Source organism: Salmo trutta, chromosome 10, assembly GCF_901001165.1.
Source record: "Salmo trutta chromosome 10, fSalTru1.1, whole genome shotgun sequence".
NCBI lineage: Eukaryota > Metazoa > Chordata > Actinopteri > Salmoniformes > Salmonidae > Salmo > Salmo trutta.
The window spans coordinates 5,199,095-5,221,907 of record NC_042966.1 but is presented as its reverse complement, the minus strand read 5'-3'; the positions used below and the strand labels follow the sequence as shown (position 1 = coordinate 5,221,907).

Here is a 22,813-nt window from a genome sequence, read left to right as displayed (position 1 = left end):
CGACAGGACAACGACCCTATGCACATAGCCAAGACAATGCAGGAGTGGCTTCGGGAAAAGTCTCTGAATGTCCTTTAGTGGCCCAGCCAGAGCCCAAACTTAAATCCAATCGAGCATCTGTGGAAAGACCTGAAAATAGCTGTGCAGCGACGCTCCCCATCCAACCTGACAGTGCTTGAGAAGAACTGCAGAGAAGAATAGAAGAAGCTCCCCAAATACAGGTGTGCCAAGCTTGTAGCATCATACCCAAGAAGACTCGAGGCTGTATTCACTGCCAAAGATGCTTCATCAAAGTAATGAGTAAAAGGTTTTAATACTTATGTAAATGTGTTATTTCATTTTTTAAAATTTTGAATACATTTGCAGAAAAATCAAAACCTCTTTTTACTTTGTCATAATTGGGTATTGTATGTAGATTGTTTTTTTAAACGCATCAATGTAATCCATTTTAGAATAAGGCTGAAACTGTCAGGTAGGAAGGTAAGACCCAGATGTAGACCACGTAGAATAAACAATAGTTTAATATTCCAACAGGGGCAGGCAATAGACAGGTCAAGGCAGGCAGGGGTCAGTAACCAGAGGTGGGGCAACGGTACCGGGCAGCAGGCAGGGTCAGGGGCAGGCAATAGACAGGTCAAGGCAGGCAGGGGTCAGTAACCAGAGATGGGGCAACGGTACCGGGCAGGGTCAGGGTCAGGTGCAGGCAGTAGACAGGTCAAGGCAGGCAGAGGTCAGTAAACCAGAGGTGGGGCAACGGTACCGGGCAGCGGTCAGGGTCAGGGGCAGGCAATAGACAGGTCAAGGCAGGCAGAGGTCAGTAACCAGAGGTGGGGCAACGGTACCGGGCAGCGGTCAGGGGCAGGCAATAGACAGGTCAAGGCAGGCAGAGGTCAGTAACCAGAGGTGGGGAAACGGTACCGGGTAGGGTCAGGGTCAGGCAATAGACAGGTCAAGGCAGGCAGGGGTCAGTAAACCAGAGGTGGGGCAATGGTACCGGGCAGCAAACAGGGTCAGGGGCAGGCAATAGACAGGTCAAGGCAGGCAGGGGTCAGTAAACCAGAGGTGGGGCAACCGTACCGGGCAGCAGGCAGGGTCAGGCAGAGTGGTCAGGCAGGCGGGCTCAGAGTCAGGACAGGCAAGGGTCAAAACCAGGAGGGTGAGAAAAGAGAGACATGGAAAAGCAGGAGCTGAGACACAAAATGCTGGTTGACTTGAACAGACAAGACGAACTGACAACAGACAGAGAACATAGGTCTAAATACACAGGGGATAAAGGGAAGATGGGCGACACCTGGAGGGAGTGGTGTGACAGAAACGTAACTAAATGGGTCTGAATCCTTTCCGAATGCGCTGTACATGTATATTTTATTTTGGGTGAAATTTGATTCCAGACGATATTATTTAAATGCGTATTTCCAAAGTGATCCACTCTGTGAAACATCTGAACACACAGTACATAAAACATACTGTACGTATTTAAAACATTTGTTATAGCACAAGTACAAGGAGCAGTTTGAAAAGACCAAGGGGCATATGATTGGAATGAAGGGACTGGAGAACGACATGAACATGTCTCACTCTGTGAATGCCAGCAAACTGCAGAGTGACGTGAGTACCAGCTCAACATGAGCAATGGGTTTGTATCAGAGTAATATGGGTGTATAGGGTGTAGTATGAAAGGGAGTGATTGGAGTGTAATATGAATACACTTCATACAGTAAGGCAGTGTTTCTCAACCAATTCCTGGTGGAAACCCCCAGGGGTGTGTTCTAGTCCAGCAACAATCCATCTGATTAAACTATTTCTGAGCATTTGATTAATTCAATCAGGTGTGTTTCTGTTAGAGAAAAAATGTGCACACCCTGATGCTAAACCACAAATGGATTGAAACAGACTGCAAAACGTTAAATGTTGAGTGTATTGAAATGGTGTAGTGCGAGTGATGTATGGGGACATGCACTGTTAGAGTATACGGTGTTATTGTATTCTCTGTCTCTAATTTTGCAGATCAAGTATAAGCAGGACTCTGTGAATAAGCGCTCTCAGTACCACCTTTCTATGGACATGTTGGAGATGGCCCATGCTAAAAAAGCCCAGACCCTGGCCAGTGAGCAGGACTACCGGCTTACACTCCACCAGTACACCACTCTACCTGATGACATGAAGGTGCAGGCCGCTAAGAGAGCCTACCAACTACAGAGCGAGGTAACAACCCCTCACCAGGGGTGTATTCACTAGGAACCAAATGGTTGAAACTGGGAGGGACCTACATTTGTCCAATAAGAAACTCTTGTTTTCATTGAAAATCATTATGCTATAGTTTTCTATAGTGTGCACCAATGACTACACCCCCGCTAACCAGTAACTTTTTCCCGCTGTAGCTGCCATTTGCTCAGTTATTCATATTTTTATTGTTACGAACCGGCTCAACGTTCGCAACAAAAGGGAGACAACGTGGAGACAAAGAGAATCAAAATATATATTTATTAACTAAAGTAAACTAAGTAATTAACAATGATGTGTGTGTAATCAGTAATCAGTAGTGTAAGTGAGTGTTTTGCATGCATAAATGTAATAATGCAGGGTGTTGAAGGGTGCCAAAGCAAAAACCCAAAAACAACAAGGTGTCTGCATGGAGAGAGACCCCCCAATGACTGTGGAAGAGGTGTCTTTATCCTGGGACACACCCGAGCCCAGGTGTTTCCCATCTAGCTGACGACCCTTCCAACTCCGCCCACCGGCATTCTAATAAGGAAACAAGAACAAAGAGAGAGAATACGGCAGACAGAGTGGGAGGGTCGTCACATTATATAGAATTAAAATGTAAAAAACGTTGCTAATGTCAGAACGTTTCTAGAACAATAAGACAGTCCAATAAAAGACCTTTGTTCAGGGAACCTTCTCTCGTAGTGTTTAGACGTTATAAAAGGAGTTCTGTTTCTAGACAGGTTATTGGATGTCTCTGGATAGAGGAGCGTTATTCCCAACAGTGTCAAAGAACATTTAAAGCACATTCAAAACACTTTTGTGTATTGTGTTCGATAGTTTGTTAGATAGCAGTGTGCTACTTTGCATATTGAACCAATAATTCTGTTTGTGTGTGTGTGCATGTGGCCCTCAGAAAGTGTACCGCTCTGACCTGAACTACCTGCGTGGTGTAGCCTGGATCAGCACCGGGGCCCTGCAGATGGAGGGCTTCAAAAGGGCCACAGACCTTATTAGTGAGGTGAGTCAAACTCCACTCTTCTCTAGCTCTGTCCTTAGCTGCCACCCAGGGGAGACTTGGTCCAGAATGAAATCAAAGACGAGTAGTCGACAAGCGCATTGTACTTGACTCCGCAGCGCTTACCATGAGTGCGATCTTGCCTTTAAAAGGTGTATTGTCAGTACCATTTAGGAAACTGCTCTAGCCCTCTGACCATCTTTCAAATGAGAGGCTAAACTGAGGTCCTGACTCCTTGTGGTCACTAAAGATACCATTGGACTTATTAAGTATAGTATGTTAACCATAGAAATAGAATGTTGAAATGTATGCAGTGCACACATTATTGAAAGTTGATTTGGATAAAAGTGTCTGCTAAATGGGGGTATATTATTATATATTAAATTGTTTCAACATCACAGTCTCTGGGCTTTTTCGGCTGGCGCTAAGGCAGTGCTCTTGTCAAATGCATGTTAGTTGGCAATTTTGTCATGTAACAACTGGCACTCTGGAATTTCCCACCCCTTGCACCATGTTCAGCAATTTACCTGTCTAGCATCAGCTCACTTTCGCTGAGGTGAGAGGGGTAGCAATATTTGAGGTGTGTCCTTAAAAACAAGTGACACAAAAAGCACGTCCTAGCGGTAACACAGTTGGTAATGGCATGGATTTTTAGAGCGGAAGCGCAGCCTATCCAGCCATGATGCACAGTGATTGTGATGGTGAACCTTGTATTTTAGAAACTTGTTTTCCCATTTCGTTACATTTGATTAATAACCAAGCATAGCCTCCCCTCCCCTCAATGAAGGCTGTTTATGTTATCTTTCCCAATGCATTCGCCAAGTAGCCAAGTTCATGATGCTGTTGACCTTAACAAACAGAAAGCTGATTTACCTACATCTATAGAGACTACTGTTGCACGGTGTACTAAAACTTTGGTACTTTTTCTGAACTATAACATGAAAAACGTATCGGGATTAGAATTTGTGTTACTTATGGTACTTCTGTCAAATGTCTCATGTCATTTTTTATGAACATTTATTTAATCAGGGGAGCCCAATTGAGACAAGGGGCTCATTTTCAATGGCGACCTGAGACCACAAAGCTAAATATTTTAAAATAAATAACAAAATACAATACAAATACATGTACACTACACCAGAACATCACCAATATCACAGCCATCATAAACTAGTTACTAAATCAATAAATCAAAACAATTGCACATCTCGTGAACTAATTTATCATCAGGGTTTTAAAGTGCCCTACTGGGATCAGGGAGTCCAAATGTAATTCATTTTGTAAGTGATTCCAAAAATGTGGAGCGGGAAAACTAAAAAGCGGATTTACCTAATTCCGTGAAGATCCGAGGAATCTGAAGAGTAAAGCAACCCAGTGAAAGGGTTTGGTATCTCATTCTTTTATACGTTAGTAACCAAGTTAGGTCAGTTGGAAGCTTGTGTAGTAGGGCTTTGTAAACAAAGGGAGTAATTCATTAATCTTAGTGAATTTAATGAGGACCAGCCAACCTTTTGATACAGGATGCAATGGTGAGTATTAAAACTGTACCAAAGGTTTAAGAGTAGTGGCTGCTGCAATCTGGTTAATGGAGTCACCGTAATCAAGAACTGGCAGGAAAGCTGACTGTACAATCTGCTTCCTACTATTTAGGGAGAGGCAAGATCTATTTATAAAAAATAAGCCCACTTTAAATTATAGCTTTTTAACGAGCTCATCCCCATCTTTTGTAAACATGAACTCTTTGTCAATCCAGATGCCCATAAATGTATAGGTGGGAACCCAATCAATGGGAGAACCACCCAATGAATAAATAAATACTGACAATATTATTTATATAAATAGTAAAGAGAACAAGTCCCAGTACCGATCCCTGCAGTACACCTTTTGTAATATCCAGGAAACTAGACTTAACACCATCAGAGATCACACATTGAGTCCTGTCTGACAGATAATTTTCAAACTACTTGCAAGGAGCCTGATCCAGTCCTATTTCTGTCAACCTTTGAATAAGAATGTGATGGTCAACAGTATCAAAGGCCTTGGAAAGGTCTATAAAAAAGGCATCACAATTATTTTTATTATCCAAGCAATTTAACATTTCATCTAAAACAAGCGTAGCAGCTGAAACTGTTCTATGTCCATGTTTAAAACCGGATTGGTTCACATTAAGAATAGAGTGAGAAGTAAAAAAAGTTATTAGCTGACAGTTGGCCAGGGATTCTAAAACTTTAGAAAGGCGAGATAATTGAGATTTGACTGTAGTTATCTAAGTCAGAAGGATCTCCTCCTTTATGTAGAGGGAGGACATGTGCCACTTTCCAGATCTTAGGAATAACAGTACAATTGTCAAGTAAAAATTATAGGTCATGGGTCCTGCAATAAGTGGGTCAGAGAGCTGCAGTGAGAAGAGATCAAGTGAATCAACACCTATGAGCAAGGCACTTAGTACATCATAGACATCAAAGGGTTGAAATGAAAATAAAGTATGTGAGTCTGTTAGTGCATCATTCTCTACAATGTTATTTAATTCTGTTCTGTTATTTAATATTGTTTTATTTTTTAAAGACATTTTATATAGAATATAACATTTTATTTGTTATTTTAGTTCTACCAGTTATCAACATATTGTTCAATGTTAAAAAAAAGGCCCAGTGGTTATTTTGTATCGAGTATCATGATACTAAACCTGGTATCGGTAATGAAGTCAAAATGATGGTATCGTGACAACACTAGTAGAGACCGAAGGAATTTCCAGAGTTAGCCATGCATGAGACTGGGTGTGGTAACTCGTTCGTCTAAAGGTTATTAATGATGTTAGGTAAAATGGGAGTTTTTGTAAGAGGGCTTTAAAAATGTAAAGAGAACAGTGACTAAGGCTAATGGTGACTGTTTAACAGTCTGACAGCCGGGAGATAGAAGCTGTTTCTCAGTCTGTCGGTCCAAGCTTTGATGTACCTGTACTCTCCGCCTTCTAGATGGTAGCGGGTGAACAGGCCATGGCTCAGGTGACTGAGGTCCTTGATGATCTGCTTTGCTTTTCTGTGACATCGGGTGCTGTAGATGTCTTGGAGGGCAGGCAGTGTGCCCCCAGTGACGCGTTGGGTTGACCGCACCACTCTCTGGAGAGCACTGTGGTTGCGGACCGTTCAATTGCCGTACCAGGTGCATCTGTGGAAGTTTTGGGAGGGTCTTAGGGACCAAGCACTGTGCACGCCAAGGAACTTGATGCTTTTGACCCTCTCCCCATTGATGTGGATGGGGGTGTGCTCTCTCTGCTGTTTCATGCATTCCACAATCAGCTCCTTTGTTTTGTTGACGAAGTCCTGATTGCACCGAACAGGCAGAACTTAAAGGGTCAGTTTAGTCCAAAACGTGATTTTCCAATGTTTTACATATACAATGAGTGTACAAAGCATTAAGAACACATGCTCTTCCCATGACATAGACTGACCAGCTGAATCCAGGTGAAAGCTATGATCTTTTATTGATGTCACTTGTTAAATCCACTTCAATCAGCGTAGATGAAGGGGTAAAGACTGGTTAAAAGAAGGATGTTTAAGCCTAGAGATAATTGACACATGGATTGTGTGTGTGTGCCATTCAGAGGGTGAATGGCCAAGTGCATTTGAATGGGGTATGGTAGTAGTTGCCAGGCGCACCAGTTTGTGTCAAGAACTGCAACGCTGCTGGGTTTTTCACGCTCAACAGTTTCCTGTGTGTATCAAGAATGGTTCACCACCCAAAGAATGGTAAACTCTTGCTTGAGAAGATTGTTTTTATTATTTATTTTTGACCACTTAGTGAACATTCACAGTAAGGTACTTGATTGTTACCCAGAAGTGATTTGATATGAAGATAAAATGGCTGCATTGGACCTTGAACATGCTCCTGCAGGTTACCGCTGGATTTCTGTTACAAACAAGAGGTTACATGCACCTGCGTATTAACAAACTTCATTACAACCAACAACACACAATAATAAACCAGCAGATCAGTTGATCTCTCGCTGTTACTATGTCAAGTGGTTATGATACTAGACAGATGTGTCTATGTGCTCTACTCCCACCCCCAATGAAATATCAACCTTTCAGGAGTATCGGAAATGTAAGGCTGATTAAAAAAAAAATATATATATATATATATATATATTTGAGTATAAGAATATAGAAGTAATAGAGCTATATTTCATGCAAATATTACACCTTAAATGGCAAAATAATGTGTGCTATTTGAAATAACTATTATACTACATTTTCATTTGATAAAACATTTAGATTATATAGGCCTAACTCATCACGATTGACTTGATTTATTACGCATTACAAGTATAGACATTTTACCCCCTGATATTAATAAGAAATGACAGAACTTTTGGGTTACATGAATTGGAAACAAAAACATAATAAGGCTACACCAACAGTTGTTTTTTAAAAGTGGAAATACTTTATTTCAGTTGAGATTGTGAAATAGATAAATGGGTTTTCTGTAGCGCAGTAATCGCACATTTTGATGATTGTGTATTCCAAATACAGTTATTTACATTGTGGCCACCAATGGAATGGGTAGAGGTAAAAGGCCAGCAACGCGCCGTACTATTAAATATGTGATCAATACATGTTGATAATTTAATTGCTGTGCTGTTTAACTACCCTGGTAGGTTGACTGACAACCTGATCCAGGTTGTAGACACTGGTTACAGTTTGAAGTTTTTTCCTGAGTGGGCAACTTGATGACAGCCAGTCAATATTTAAATCACCCAGAAAATATACCTCTCTGTTGATATCACATTCATTATCAAGCATTTCACACATATATTATCCAGATACTGACTGTTAGTGTAACAGTGTAGGTTCCGTCCCTCTCTTCGCCCCAACCCGGGCTCGAACCAGGGACCCTTGCACACATCAACAACTGACACCCACCAAAGCATCGTTACCCATCGGCCACAAAAGCCGCGGCCCTTGCAACGCAAGGGGAAACCCTACTTCAAGTCTCAGAGCGAGTGACGTCACTGATTGAAACGCTATTAGCGCGCACCACCGCTAACTAACTAGCCATTTCACATCGGTTACATTAGCACTTGGTGGTCTATAGCAGCTTCCCACCAGAATGGGCTGTAGGTGAGGCAGATGAACCTGTAGCCGTAATACTTCAACAGTATTTAATCTTTACAGGAATGTGGTTCTGAATATAAACAGCAACATCTCTACCATTTGGCATTTCTAGCTCGATTCCTCTGAGCACACATGATGAGTATAGTTAGCGGTATTTATTATAATCATCAATGTCTTTCGAAATACATTGAGTACTCTTACAGCATTACCCAGACAACAAGAACTATGCAAAAGTTGCCCAATTCGCGGGAGGGAAACTTCTTTGTGTGTGCGGTGCTCAAGTTCTGTCACGGCTGTCAGTCAAAACCCATACAGCAAAGTGAAGTGCAGAGCCAGAGAACATCATTTATAGCATGTTACTGGCCAGGCATTGCATTCCAATTTAGGTGCTGATCAGTGCCCAAATCTGTCATTTTCAACCCTTTACGAGTGCAAAAGTCTACACATCCTGTGTTGTGTGCTTATTCCTTTATCATTGATATGTTCTAGGCTATTTTAAGACCTTAAGGAGCATTAGGTACTGCTAGAAGGTCCATATTTTTGTGAGACATTACACTAGTCACGCAAAACATGAATAAACGATTTACTTATCCATTATACATGCTTTATTGCAAGGTGCTATTATATAGTGCTAGCTAATATACTCGTATGAAAATGTTAACCTCTTCATTCTTTCCTCTCCAACAGAAAAACTACCGTCAGCAGCCCTGCTCCTTCAAGCACACGTCTGTTGCAGACTCACCAGACATTGTCCATGCCAAACTCAGCAATAAGCTTACCAACGAGGTGAGATGTGCCACTTATCATTACACTGTAGTTACATATCTTCACATAGTCCTGAACAGACATTCAAAATATCATTTTTGTAACATTTTGTTCTCATCAGCGCCTGTACAAGAAGAAAGGGGTGAATGACAGGCATAACTACACAATGACATTGGAGAGTCCAGAGATAACACAGGCTAAGATCAACGCGGCTAACTTCAGCGAGGTATATCTGTCTTAGCCTTAGGCCAGGATACAATTCATTGTATTAGCCCTGTTTATACGTGATTCTAACGTGTACTTTTGTCCTGATCTTGTCCATGTTCTGATTGTGCCCACATGTTTGACAGGTGATTAAAACACGCATCCTGACCACCTCCGGAAGTAGACCCAATTTGCACCTTGCATTAAAATAATTTGCATAACAAGAAACTCATGTTAATGCCAGGTCTAAATGCAAACAATGCAATGTTCGGCATGTAAGCAGATTTGCCTGAGGACCTCCGGAGGTGGACGAGCTCGTTTTGTGTTCTGATCTCAGCTCAGTGTAAATGCAATCAGGCCAGCCTGACAACATTCAGTGGGCAACATCTTGATGCATCATCAGTGCATCAAGAGAGCAACGGCAGAGCGGACCATTGGACATTTCAATCTGGATTATATATATATATATATATATATATATATATATATATATATATTTTTTTAGAGGATCAATGCCATTGGAGAATAAAAATCTCAACTAAAATGTGTGCCGTTTTCGGGCGATGTTACATTATATCATTGTTTCTTCCTCGGAGCACACATGAGTATAGTTAGTCTATCAATTTATCATCACCATTCACTGTTGTGCTCTCTTTCCTTTCAAACTCCCCGCCAGTTCTTTGGTCTGCCGTTTTTTAGGCCCACATGCAGCAAACAAGAGCAAGCTTGCATCAAAAAATGTAATCCATTTTAGAATAAGGCTGTAAGGTAACAAAATGTGGAAAAGGTCAAGGGGTCTGAATACTTTCCGTGTACTTGGGGTACCAGTACCGAATCAATGTGCAGGGGTACTAGGTAATTGAGGTAGATATGTACATATACAGTGGTTAGGGATAAAATGACTAGGCAACAGGTTTGATGATAAACACTAGCAGCAGCGTATGTGATGCAGTCTGTGTTAAATAGTTACACTGCTAACTATTTAACAGTCTTATGGCTAGGGGTTAGAAGCTGTTCAGGGTCCTGTTGGTTCCAGACTTGGTGCATCTGTACCACTTACCATGGTACCATTCTGAGTTAAATAGTTACTCTACTATGTATCAGTCTTATGGCTAGGGGTTAGAGACTGTTCAGGGTCCTGTTGGTTCCAGACTTGGTATCTGTAGCGCTTGGTACGCAGTAGCACAGATATCAGCCTATGATTTAGGGTGCTGTGATTTACAGCTGTGAGTGCTACAGGGCGGTAGTCATTTAGACACGTTACCATGGCATTCTTGGGCACAGGGATTATGGTGGTCTGCTTGAAACATGTAGGTCAGGGCTGCCCAACCCTCTTCCTGGAGATCTACGGTCCTGTGGGTTTTTAGTCTTTAACACGCCTGATTCTACTAATTAGCTGCTCAACAAAAACCTTAACTAGCTGAATTAGATATGCTAAATTAGGGTTGAACTGAAAACCTACAGGACAGTAGATCTCCAGGTAGAGGGTTGGGCAGCCCTGATGTAGGTATTACAGACTGGGTCATGGAGAGATTGAAAATGTCAGTGAAGACACTTGCCAGCTGGTCAGCACATGCTGTCTGGCCCCGCGCATTGGCTACAGAGAGAGAGAGATCACACAGTCGTCCATGCATGGTTCAGTATTGCTTGCCTCGACGCAAGCATAGAAGGAATTTACCTCAGGTAGACTCGCGCCACTGGGCAGCACGCATCTGGGTTTCGCTTTGTAAATTCAATTAGCGCCAGAGGATATAGTAGGATTCGATCTTAGTCAACAGTTTCCTGTTTCTTGTATCAAGAATGGTCCACCAGCCAAAGGACATGCAGCCAACTTAACACAACTGTGGGAAGCATTGGAATCAACATGGGCTAGCATCCCTGTGAAAAGCTTTCGACACCTTGTAGAGTCCACACCCTGACAAATTGAAGCTTTCTGAGGGCAAAAGTTATCAGATTAAGAAATGACAGGTTCACTGTGCACTTCCCATGCAGGCTACACTTCCAGTCCCCCAGCACGTAGGTCAAAAACCTTCCTTATTGATCACAATGCAATTAATCATTTTATAATTGTTTTCAAGTGAGTGCAACATTCTAGTGTAGGCTGTAAACTGCACTAAATATGCCATTTGAATAACCGCTCAAAAGCCCTGCGTTTTGAAGAAATGCTTCATTACAAAATATGTCCATCTAGCCTATAGGCCTGATTAGGCAAACAATTGGACCATTATACTTAATTGATTCATTGGAAGAGGAAAAAAAATCTGTGCAGTCAAAAACGTGATTTTCCCGAGCTTCATATTTAAAAAAAATATATATATTTTTTTATTTAACCAGGTAGGCAAGTTGAGAACAAGTTCTCATTTACAATTGCGACCTGGCCAAGATAAAGCAAAGCAGTTCGACAACATACACCAACACAGAGTTACACATGGAGTAAAACAAATATACAGTCAATAATACAGTAGAAAAATAAGTATGTACAATGTGAGCAAATGAGGTGAGATAAGGGAGGTAAAGGCAAAAAAAGTCCATGGTGGCAAAGTAAATACAATATAGCAAGTAAAACACTGGAATGGTAGACTTGTAGTAGAAGAAAGTGCAACGTAGAAATAGAGATAATGGGGTGCAAAGGAGCAAAATAAATAAATACAGTAGGGGAAGAGGTAGTTGTTTGGGCTAAATTATAGATGGGCTATGTACTGGTGCAGTGATCTGTGAGCTGCTCTGACAGCTGGTGTTTAAAGCTAGTGAGGGAGATAAGTGTTTCCAGTTTCAGAGATTTTTGTAGTTCGTTCCAGTCATTGGCAGCAAAGAACTGGAAAGAGAGACAGCCAAAGGAGGAATTGGCTTTGGGGGTGACCAGAGAGATATACCTGCTGGAGCGTACAGGTCGCAGTGGTGGGTAGTATATGGGGCTTTGGTGACAAAACGGATGGCACTGTGATAGACTGCATCCAGTTTGTTGAGTAGGATATTGGAGGCTATTTTGTAAATGACATCGCCGATGTCGAGGATCGGTAGGATGGTCAGTTTTACGAGGGTATGTTTTGCAGCATGAGTGAAGGATGCTTTGTTGCGAAATAGGAAGCCAATTCTTGATTTAACTTTGGATTGGAGATGTTTGATGTGAGTCTGGAAGGAGAGTTTACAGTCTAACCAGACACCTAGGTATTTGTAGTTGTCCACATTTTCTAAGTCAGAACCGTCCAGAGTAGTGATGCAAAACAGGCGGGCAGGTGCGGGCAGCGATCGGTTGAAGAGCATGCATTTAGTTTTACTTGTATTTAGGAGCAGTTGGAGGCCACGGAAGGAGAGTTGAATGGCATTGAAGCTCGTCTGGAGGGTTGTTAACACAGTGTCCAAAGAAGGGCCAGAAGTATACAGAATGGTGTCGTCTGCGTAGAGGTGGATCAGAGACTCACCAGCAGCAAGAGCGACATCATTGATGTATACAGAGAATAGAGTTGGCCCAATAATTGAACCCTGTGGCACCCCCATAGAGACTGCCAGAGGTCCGGACAACAGGCCCTCCGATTTGACACACTGAACTCTATCAGAGAAGTAGTTGGTGAACCAGGCGATGCAATCATTAGAGAAACCAAGGCTATTGAGCCTGCCGATGAGGATGTGGTGATTGACAGAGTCGAAAGCTTTGGCCAGGTCAATGAAAACGGCAGCACAGTATTGTTTCTTATCGATGGCGGTTACGATATCGTTTAGGACCTTGAGCGTGGCTGAGGTGCACCCATGACCAGCTCTGAAACCAGATTGCATAGCGGAGAATGTGCAGTGGGATTCAAAATGGTCGGTAATCAGTTTGTTGACTTGGCTTTCGAAGACCTTAGAAAGGCAGGGTAGGATGGATATAGGTCTATAGCAATTTGGGTCAAGAGTGTCCCCTCCTTTGAAGAGGGGGATGACAGCAGCTGCTTTCCAATATATGTGTGTGTATATGTGTGTGTGTATATATGTATGTGTGTATATGTATGTATATGTATATATATACACACACACACACACACACACACACACACACACACAGTGCATTTAGAAAGTGATCATACCCCTTGACTTATTCCACATTTTGATGTGTTATAGCCTGAATTTAATATTTTTCTCACCCCTCTCCCAACAATATCTCATAGTGACGAAATGAAAACATGTTTTTAGACATTTTAGCCAATATAGTGAAAGTTAAATATAGAAATATCTAATTTACCTAAGTATTCACACCGCTGAGTCTTACATGTTAGAATCACCTTTGGCAGTGATTACAGCTGTGAGTCTTTCTGGGTAAGTTTTAAGAGCTTTACACACCTGGATTGTAGATTATTTGCCCATTATTCTTTTCAAAATTCTTTAAGCTCTGTCAAATTGGTTGTTGATCATTGTTAGACTGCCATTTTCATGTCTTGCCATAGATTTTCGAGACGATTTAAGTCAAAACTGTAAGTAGGCCACTCAACAACATTATGTCATCTTGGTAAGCAACTCCAGTGTAGACTTGGCCTTGTGTTTTAGGTTATTGTCCTGCTGAAAGGTGAATTTGTCTCCCAGTGTCTGTTGGAAAGCAGACTGAATCAGGTTTTCCTCTAGGATTTTGTATTTAACCTTTATTTACACAGGGAAGTCCCGTTGAGACCGTGTCTCTTTTGCAAGGGAGCCACGCTTCACAGAAAAAGGCTGCAAGAAATACTAAGTAATTAGTGATACAATTACAACAATAAAGGTGACAGTTGGTCACTCGTAGCAGAGTGCACTATGATAAACAACATCTAAAGAAGTGGCAGCTGGGTTCATATAGATTATATTGCCATAGTCAAGGGCTGACGGAGAAGTTGACTCAATAATTTTTTTCCTGCTATCAAGGCACAGTATATTTCTGTAGAAGAAGCCCAGGTTAATGATCAGTTTCTTCGTTAGCTCATGTGTTTTTAAAAAAATGTGTTTTAAATTACAACTTGTCATCACTCCAAATGGGGACTTGCTCAATTTGTGCTCCATTTAACGTGCAAATATGTAAGTCTGTATAGTCAAAGTTGTGCTCTAGAGGATATTATATAGGCCTACTTTTTTATCTGCATGCAGTACCAGTTTAAGGTCAAGAAGTGTTTTTTGTACGACATTAAAAGCAATCGGCAGATCAGCTATAGCCTGGTTCACAGAGGAGGCAGAAGAGTACAGCCCAGTGTCATCAGCATAAAAGTGTAGCTTACAGTTATTTACTAAGGAACCAATATAATTGAAATACTGTGTGAATAGTACTGGCCCTAACATAGACCCTTAAGGAACTCCTTCTGTGACTTTGAGGAATTGCGAGATGACATAGTCAGCAGTTGAGCGCTATCCATTAAGTCGTTTTTTTAACCAAGCACATGCATTTCTATCAAGTCCGCCAGTGGACAGCTTTGTAATAACAGTGAATGATCCATAGTGTCGAAAGTGCAATGCTGTTTTTTATCACGAGAGCATACAATATCGTTGACAACAAGAGATGCAGCTGAGATGGTACTATGTCCTTGTCTCAATCCAGATTGATATGTACTTTATTTAGGATACAGTTTCTGTTGAAGAAGGAGCGACTTTGAGAGTTTATCAATCAGTACTTTAGCCAAACACGAAAGTGTTGATATGGGGCAGATGTGAAGAGGAAAAACATGCACTGTTATGCATTCTTTAATCCCAGAAATAAATATTACTAAGAAAATATGGGCTATGTGTTTCACAATAAGATGACCAGGATCTAACTGGTCTGCCCGTGGACTTAACATCTATAGTAAACAAAGAATCAAGCTCGTCCTTGTCCGTAAACTGATTAAAGGAAAACAAGGGATCCCTAGTGTCTATTGAGCTCCACACTGTCTACAGTCTGCGTAGAAACATAAGGTAGAGCTAAATTCTCAAATAATGAGAGTAAAAAGCATCACATATTTCTATTTTGTCAGTGATGGGGCCAGAAACTAACATGATTTGGGCAGCGACATGTCATCGTTTTCCAAAATGTAGATACCATCAGAAAGAGATTCTAGATAGTAAGTTGATTTTGACAAACAGCTCAGGCATAATGACGCACCTTATGATGGGCTCTCCAATGAACAATTGTAACATTAGATGATAAATAATATGAATAACTGATCCAGTCTACGTTATCGCTTATGAAGGCTTTGGCAAACGAGGGCCTGGACTTACTGATGGTTTGTTTTCCTCTTCAGACCAAGTACAGGGAGTCATGGCACACTCTAAGGGCTCAGGGCTACAAACTGACCATGCAGGACATCCCTTTCCAGGCTGCCAAAACCTCAATGGATTTAGCCAGCGACGTGAGTAATACTCCATTTATGAATGCACTCTTTGAAAGTACAGTAGTTGTAATAGCCATTTTTATATATTAGAAAATGTGCTAGAAATGTGGTAGAAATATAAAGAATGTTACCTGGAGAAATAAATGTTTATTGAACCCATTTTATTTAGGTTATTGTACCACCTGCTGGCCATTCATGTTACTAACACCTAGAATCAGTTTATAGCTGGCAATATGGCACCATTTCCGTGTCTTTCATTTAATCTCTCCTTATCCTTTGGCTGTTTTTGTTGGATCATTTTGTATCTTTTTGAGTTTGCGTTTTATCATCATCATCATCTTGGAATTTGTTCAAATAACCTGGAAACAACCAATGCCTTCATTACTCAAACTGAGTTCATAACCGAACTTAGTGAGTAATAAATATGTTAATAATTGCAATCAAGAAATGTACAGTTGTTTTATTGGAAGATGAGTTGTAACCCTTACCTGTATTTTGGTGTCTAATAGAAATTGCAAAGTAGAACATTAGAACAGAAGCCATAACAACGGTAGAATTTGGTTCCAAATCTCAGCTGTTGAAAACTACATTTTTGTCTAAAAGAAATGTGAGAAAATGTCTAGATGCTTTTCTTAGCGGAGATCAAGTTTATAAATTGCCTGGCTGGGCTGATGAGTCAGTGGATTGCGCAGTCAGATGGAACAGAGTAAATAGACATTTTAACATCATAGCTTTAGCCAGTGGTAACTTGTGGAATAGACACCAGCTGGAAGGCAATTTTAACCAATCGGCATTCAGGATTAGACCCACCCGTTGTATAATAGACACCAAAATAGAGGTAGGGTTCCAACTCATTTCCAATTAATGCAAATCTTCCAATAAAACAACTTGAGATTTCTTGATTGTAATTATTCCCAGGTACAGTTGTTCCAAGGTTTGAGTAATGAACACATTGATTGTGTCCAGGTTATTTGAACAGATTCCAGGATGATAATGATGGCAAAAAGGAAACTCAAAAACCGCACAAAATTGTCCAACAAAAACAGTAAATGAAAGGATAAGGTAAGACACGAAATAAAAGGAACCTTAGCTCGGAACCTTAGCCACAACAGTATCACCTATTTGCATGTAAGTTACACTGAGTATACAAAACATTAAGATCACCTGCTCTTCCCATGACATAGACTGACCAGGTGAATCCAGGTGATCCCTTATTGATGTCCCTTGTTAAATCCACTTCAATCAGTGTAGATGAAGGGGAGTAGACGGGTTAAATAAGATTTTTAAGCTTTGAGACAATTGAGACATGGATTGTGTATGTGTGCCGTTCAGAGGGTGAATGGGCAAGACAAAATATTTAAGTGCATTTGAACGAGGTATGGTAGTAGGTGCCAGGCTCACCAGTTTTCTGTCAAGAGCTGCAACGCTGTTGGGTTTTTCACGCTCAACAGTTTCCTGTATGTATCAAGAATGGTCCACCACCCAAATGACATCCAGCCAACTTGACACAACTGTGGGAAGCATTGGAGTCAACATGGGCCAGCATCCCTGTGGAACACTTTCGACACTTTGTAGAGTCCATGCCCTGATGAATTGAGGCTGCTCTGAGGGCAAAAAGGGGGGTTTGGTATATGAGGTGCACAAAAATACAATGGGGTGGGAGGAAGTAGAAGAAGAAAAAAAGGCGTTTTAACAAAATCAAATAATGAAATGTATATAATGAAGTCACCAATGTATGACAGTCAATTTGATCAAGTCAATCATAAGATACACTTATTGCCTGTTCACTCTTCTCTTTCCCTTCTACCAACCTAGGTCCCATACAAGCACAACCACCTGCTGGATAAGGGCAAGCACATCGGCGCCCGCAGCATTCTGGATGACCCGCGCATGCTACACTGCATGCAGATGGGCCGGCTGACGAGTGAGCAGGAGTACCGCAAAGACGCACTTTCCACCAGCGGACAGTACCACCTCAATCGAGATATGATCAATTTAGTGACAGCCAAGAACGCCCAGGCTCTGGCCAGCGATCAGGACTACAGAAAGAGGCTCCATGCGTACACTGTCCTACCTGACGATATTAAAGTCCAATGGGCCAAGAAGGCCTACAACCTGCAGAGCGAGGTGAGGCAGCGAGGAGAAGAGGGGGGAGGGTGGGTGGAAGAGGAGAGTGGAGGGGAGAGGGAGAACATGATTAAGGGAAATATACTATTAAGTATTAGGATATTGGAGCAGGGGCTTTCTCCTCAAATTAATTTAACAAATCATGTCCCAGGGTGCAACATTGTTTAGAATAGACAAGAAGAGAATACAATCAAATAGAATCGTTTTTACCATAGTGCATTTTCAAAATAATTAAAAAGATCTCAACCAAAGTCTTTCTCAGGAAATACAAAGAACAATATTCCAATAAGAGTTTCAGTAAATATGAGGGTATAAATAGCAACCCTGCGTCTGTTTTCTAGAAACTGTACAAGTCGGATCTGAACTTCATGAAGGGCGTGGCCTGGGATGGTATGGGGGCGCCTCAAATGGAGTTGGCAAAGAAAGCCGGAGAACTCACCAGTGATGTAAGTACACAACTAGCGGCCATGTTACCTGAGAAATATGATAGAGGGTGTGTGTGTGTGTGCGTGTGACTGATCCTTATGTGAAGTGGTCTTGGTCTTGCAGAAGAAATATCGTCAACTGCCAGACAGTCTGAAGTTCACCCAAGTGGCGGACTCTCCAGACATGGTTCATGCTAAGAACAGCTACCTCCAGTGCAGTGAGGTATGAGGTCCTATTCATTTTGTAAAATCCTCAGTGTCCTCAGTTGAGAAGGGCTACTAAATCTAATGGAACTTGCTATTTGAGCAGACCAGGCTTCAAATACTATTTGAAAATATTTAATATACAGCTGAGCTTGATTGAGCTTGCCTAGTCTCAAAAGAGCAAACCCCAACCATTTGGCACTTCAGGCAGACTAAAGCAAACGCTATAAGTATTTGAAAGATTTAAAATAGTATTTAAAACCATGTATCTCTGCGACCCCTTCAAAGGCAAATTCTGTGTAAGTGTTATCAATGTTATTCTCACCACGTTACAGAGGCTGTATAAGTCTGGAGACTCGGACGCCATGCACAAATATACCTTACATGCCGACGACCCTGACTTCATCAGAGCAAGGATCAACGCCCAGCAAATTAGCAATGTAAGAGACCAACTGTGCTTTTTTTTTCTCTAATGCCTTGTACACACTCAGTTTATACAACTGATGTACAACAAAGACAACTGTTTTGATACAACGGAGAGTTTGTCTACACAAAAGTGTTTAGATGTGTTTAGAAACAGATCACAATGGTTGTGCAATAAACTCTCCATTGTATTACAAAAATATCAGTTGCATCACAACTTTGTGTCAAATGTGTTGTACATCAGTTGTCAATCTGAGTGTGTACAGGGCCTGAAAATGATTTAAAAAATGATTTAGATGCATAATATCCAAGACAAATCCAAACACTGTGAGACTCAACATATGCAAGCATATCGAGATTGACCACACGGTGGTGCTATAACGGGAACATGTTTATTCTCATTAATGCATATAAATCAGTCAAGGATTTTAGTATTGTAACATAACTTGGTACACATGTTCCAAACACTGTGAAGAGAACATATTCAAGCACATTCAGATCCACATGCACATTCCAGTGAGATGATAAGGCCTAGGAGGGTGCAACCTGGCATGATGGTAAAGCGCCAACACACCCTCTCATAAAATGCCTTACCAATTGGCCACATTGTGGCGCTATAACAAGCGATTGAAAATGCAAAATTTGGAAGGTCACGCCCCTCACCCTGTGTTAGCTAGGGTCCAAAAAATGTGTACATAGGTTCCTCTCCTCACACTGTGGGGCTGTAACGGGCACATGTTTATCTCTTGATCTGTTAGACTCAGAGTGATGGAATTTGGCACACATGCTCAGGGATATGAGTCTAGCTAACCTGGAAAGTATGGTATATTTTGGCTGCATGAATGTTTTTTCCTGTCCAACGCACATTAATGCAAGCTCATTGGCTCATAGCAGCCATACTGTTTCATTTAGAGTCCTGCAAAATGTCCCGTTTAAAGACATGGTTACATAGATGATATATACCAAATTTGGTGCCAATCGGTACAGCGGTTCTGGAAAAGAAGACGTTTAAAGTAGTCAACATCATTGAAAATGGTCCAAAATACCGCAAAAGCAAAATGTTGCATGACTTGTTCAATGTGGAGTTCTGATATTTGGCAAGCATTGTAAACAGTACAGAAGTAGCTCATCCTAGTGCAATGTGTCCAATTTGTCCTGAAGGTGGCACAGTGAGCACACAGCTGAACCCCGGCAACACTACCTGCAGCTTTAATTAATATTATTATTCCTCTTCTTCCATAAGGCAAAATTAAAATGCCAATTACAGTGATGGTGAGGCCTAGGAGGGTGCAACCTTACATGATGGTAAAGTGCCATGGGCCACACTTTGGAATCATGTAGTAACCAAAAATGCACTAAACAAATCAAAATATATTTTATATTCTTCAAAGTAGCCACCCTTTGCCTTGATGACAGCTTTGCACACTCTTGGCATTCTCTAAACATTTTCCAACAGTCATTAAGGAGTTCCCACATATGCTGAGCCACGTGTCGGCTGCTTTTCCTTCCCTCTGCTGTCCAACTCATCCCAAACCATCTCAATTGGGTTGAAGTCAGGTGATTGTGGAGGCCAGGTCTGATGCAGTACTCCATCACTCTCCTTCTTGGTCAAATAGCCCTTCCACAGCCTGGAGGTGTGTTGGGTCATTGTCCTGTTGAAAAACAAATGATAGTCCCACTAAGCGCAAACCAGATGGGATGGCGTATCGCTGCAGAATGCTGGTTAAGTGTGTCTTGAATTCTAAATAAATCACAGACAGTGTCATCAGCAAAGCACCATCACACCTCCTCCTCCATGCTTCACGGTGGTAACCACATACAGTGCCTTGGGAAAGTATTCGGCCCCCTTGGACTTTTCGACCTTTTGCCACATTTCAGGCTTCAAACATAAAGATATAAAACTGTAATTTTTTGTGAAGAATCAACAACAAGTGGGACACAATCATGAAGTGGAACGAAATGTATTGGATATTTCAAACTTTTTTAACAAATAAAAAACTGAAAAATTGGGCGTGCTAAATTATTCAGCCCCCTTAAGTTAATACTTTGTAGCGCCACCTTTTGCTGCGATTACAGCTGTAAGTCGCTTGGGGTATGTCTCTATCAGTTTTGCACATTCCTCCTTGCAAAACAGCTCGAGCTCAGTGAGGTTGGATGGAGAGCGTTTGTGAACAGCAGTTTTCAGTTCTTTCCACAGATTCTCGATTGGATTCAGGTCTGGACTTTGACTTGGCCATTCTAACACCTGGATATGTTTATTTGTGAACCATTCCATTGTAGATTTTGCTTTATGTTCTGGATCATTGTCTAGTTGGAAGACAAATCTCCGTCCCAGTCTCAGGTCTTTTGCAGACTCCATCAGGTTTTCTTCCAGAATGGTCCAGTATTTGGCTCCATCCATCTTCCCATCAATTTTAACCATCTTCCCTGCCCCTGCTGAAGAAAAGCAGGCCCAAACCATGATGCTGCCACCACCATGTTTGACAATGGGGATGGTGTGTTCTGGGTGATGCGCTCTGTTGCTTTTACGCCAAACATAACAACTCTGTCCCTGTGCCCAAGAACACTAAGGTAACCTGCCTAAATGACTACTGACCCGTAGCACTCACGTCTGTAGCCATGAAATGCTTTGAAAGGCTGGTCATGGCTCACATCAACACCATTATCCCAGAAATTGTAGACCCACTCCAATTTGCATACTTCCCCAACAGATCCACAGATGATGCAATCTCTATTGCACTACACACTGCCCTTTCACACCTGGTCAAAAGGAACACCTTTGTGAAAGCTATTCATTGACTACAGCTCAGAGTTAAACACCATAGTGCCTTCAAAGCTCGTCAATAAGCTAAGGACCCTGGGACTAAACACCTCCCTCTGCGACTGGATCCTGGACATCCTGACAGGCAGCTCCCAGGTGGGAAGGGTAGGTAACAACACATCTGCCACGCTGATCCTCAACACTGGGGCCCCTCAGGAGTCCGTGCTCAGTCCCCTCCTGTACTCCCTGTTCACTCATGACTGCAAGGCCAGGCACGACTCCAACACCATCATTAACTTTTCCGATGACGCAACAGCGATAGGCCTGATCACCGACAACGATGAGACAGCCTATAGGGAGGAGGTCAGAGACCTGACCCTGTGGTGCAAGGACAACAACCTCTCCCTCAACGTGATCAAGACAAAGGAGATGATTGTGGACTCCTGGAAAAGGAGGACCGAGAACGCCCCCATTCTCATCGACGGGGATGTGGTGGAGCAGGTTGAGAACCTCAAATTCCTTGGCGTCCACATCACCAACAAACTAACAAGGTCCAAGTACACCAAGACAGTCTTGAAGAGGGCACGACAAAACCTATTCCCCCTCAGGAGACTTAAACAATTTGGCATGGGTCCTCAGATCCTCAAAAGGTTCTCCAGCTACTCCATCGATAGCATCCTGACTGTTCAGCCTCCGACCGCAAGGCACTACATAGGGTAGTGTGTACGGCCCAGTACATCACCGGGGCCAAGCTTCCTGCCATCCAGGACCTCCATACCAGGCAGTGTCAGAGGAAGGCCCTGAAAATTGTCAAAGACTCCAGCCAGCCTAGTCATAGACAGTTCTCTCTGCTACCGCACGGCAAGCAGTACCGGAGTGCCAAGTCTAGGTCCAAGAGGCTTCTAAACAGCTTCTACCCCCAAGCCATAAGACTCCTGAACATCTAATCAAATGGCTACCCAGACTATTTGCATTGCCCCCCTCCCCTCTTCTACGCTGCTGCTACTCTCTATTATCTATGCATAGTCACTTTAATAACTCTACCTACATGTACATAATTACCTCGACACCGGTGTACCGGTACCCCCTGTATATAGCCCCGCTATTGTTATATTACTGCTGCTCTTTAATTATTTGTTATTCTTATCTCTTACTTGCTTTGGGGTATTTTCTTAAAACTGCATTCTTGGTTAAGGGCTTGTAAGTAAGCATTTCACTGTAAGGTTGTATTCAGCACATGATTTGGCTTGTTGAACACATTTTAA

At 42.0% G+C, this 22,813-nt stretch overlaps 1 protein-coding gene across 5 annotated transcripts in view; it reads left to right on the top strand.

The window, feature by feature from the left end:
• nrap (nebulin-related anchoring protein) overlaps positions 1-22,813 on the top strand; it is a 114,853-nt gene that overhangs the window by 68,249 nt on the left and 23,791 nt on the right. For all 5 annotated transcript variants that reach the window (XM_029764175.1, XM_029764174.1, XM_029764176.1 and 2 more), the window contains 10 exons: positions 1,495-1,608; positions 2,008-2,205; positions 3,122-3,226; positions 9,025-9,123; positions 9,224-9,328; positions 15,519-15,626; positions 17,424-17,735; positions 18,077-18,181; positions 18,285-18,383; positions 18,700-18,804. In XM_029764175.1, the coding sequence (XP_029620035.1) occupies positions 1,495-1,608; positions 2,008-2,205; positions 3,122-3,226; positions 9,025-9,123; positions 9,224-9,328; positions 15,519-15,626; positions 17,424-17,735; positions 18,077-18,181; positions 18,285-18,383; positions 18,700-18,804 (1,350 nt within the window). The remainder of the gene's footprint in view (positions 1-1,494; positions 1,609-2,007; positions 2,206-3,121; positions 3,227-9,024; positions 9,124-9,223; positions 9,329-15,518; positions 15,627-17,423; positions 17,736-18,076; positions 18,182-18,284; positions 18,384-18,699; positions 18,805-22,813) is intronic.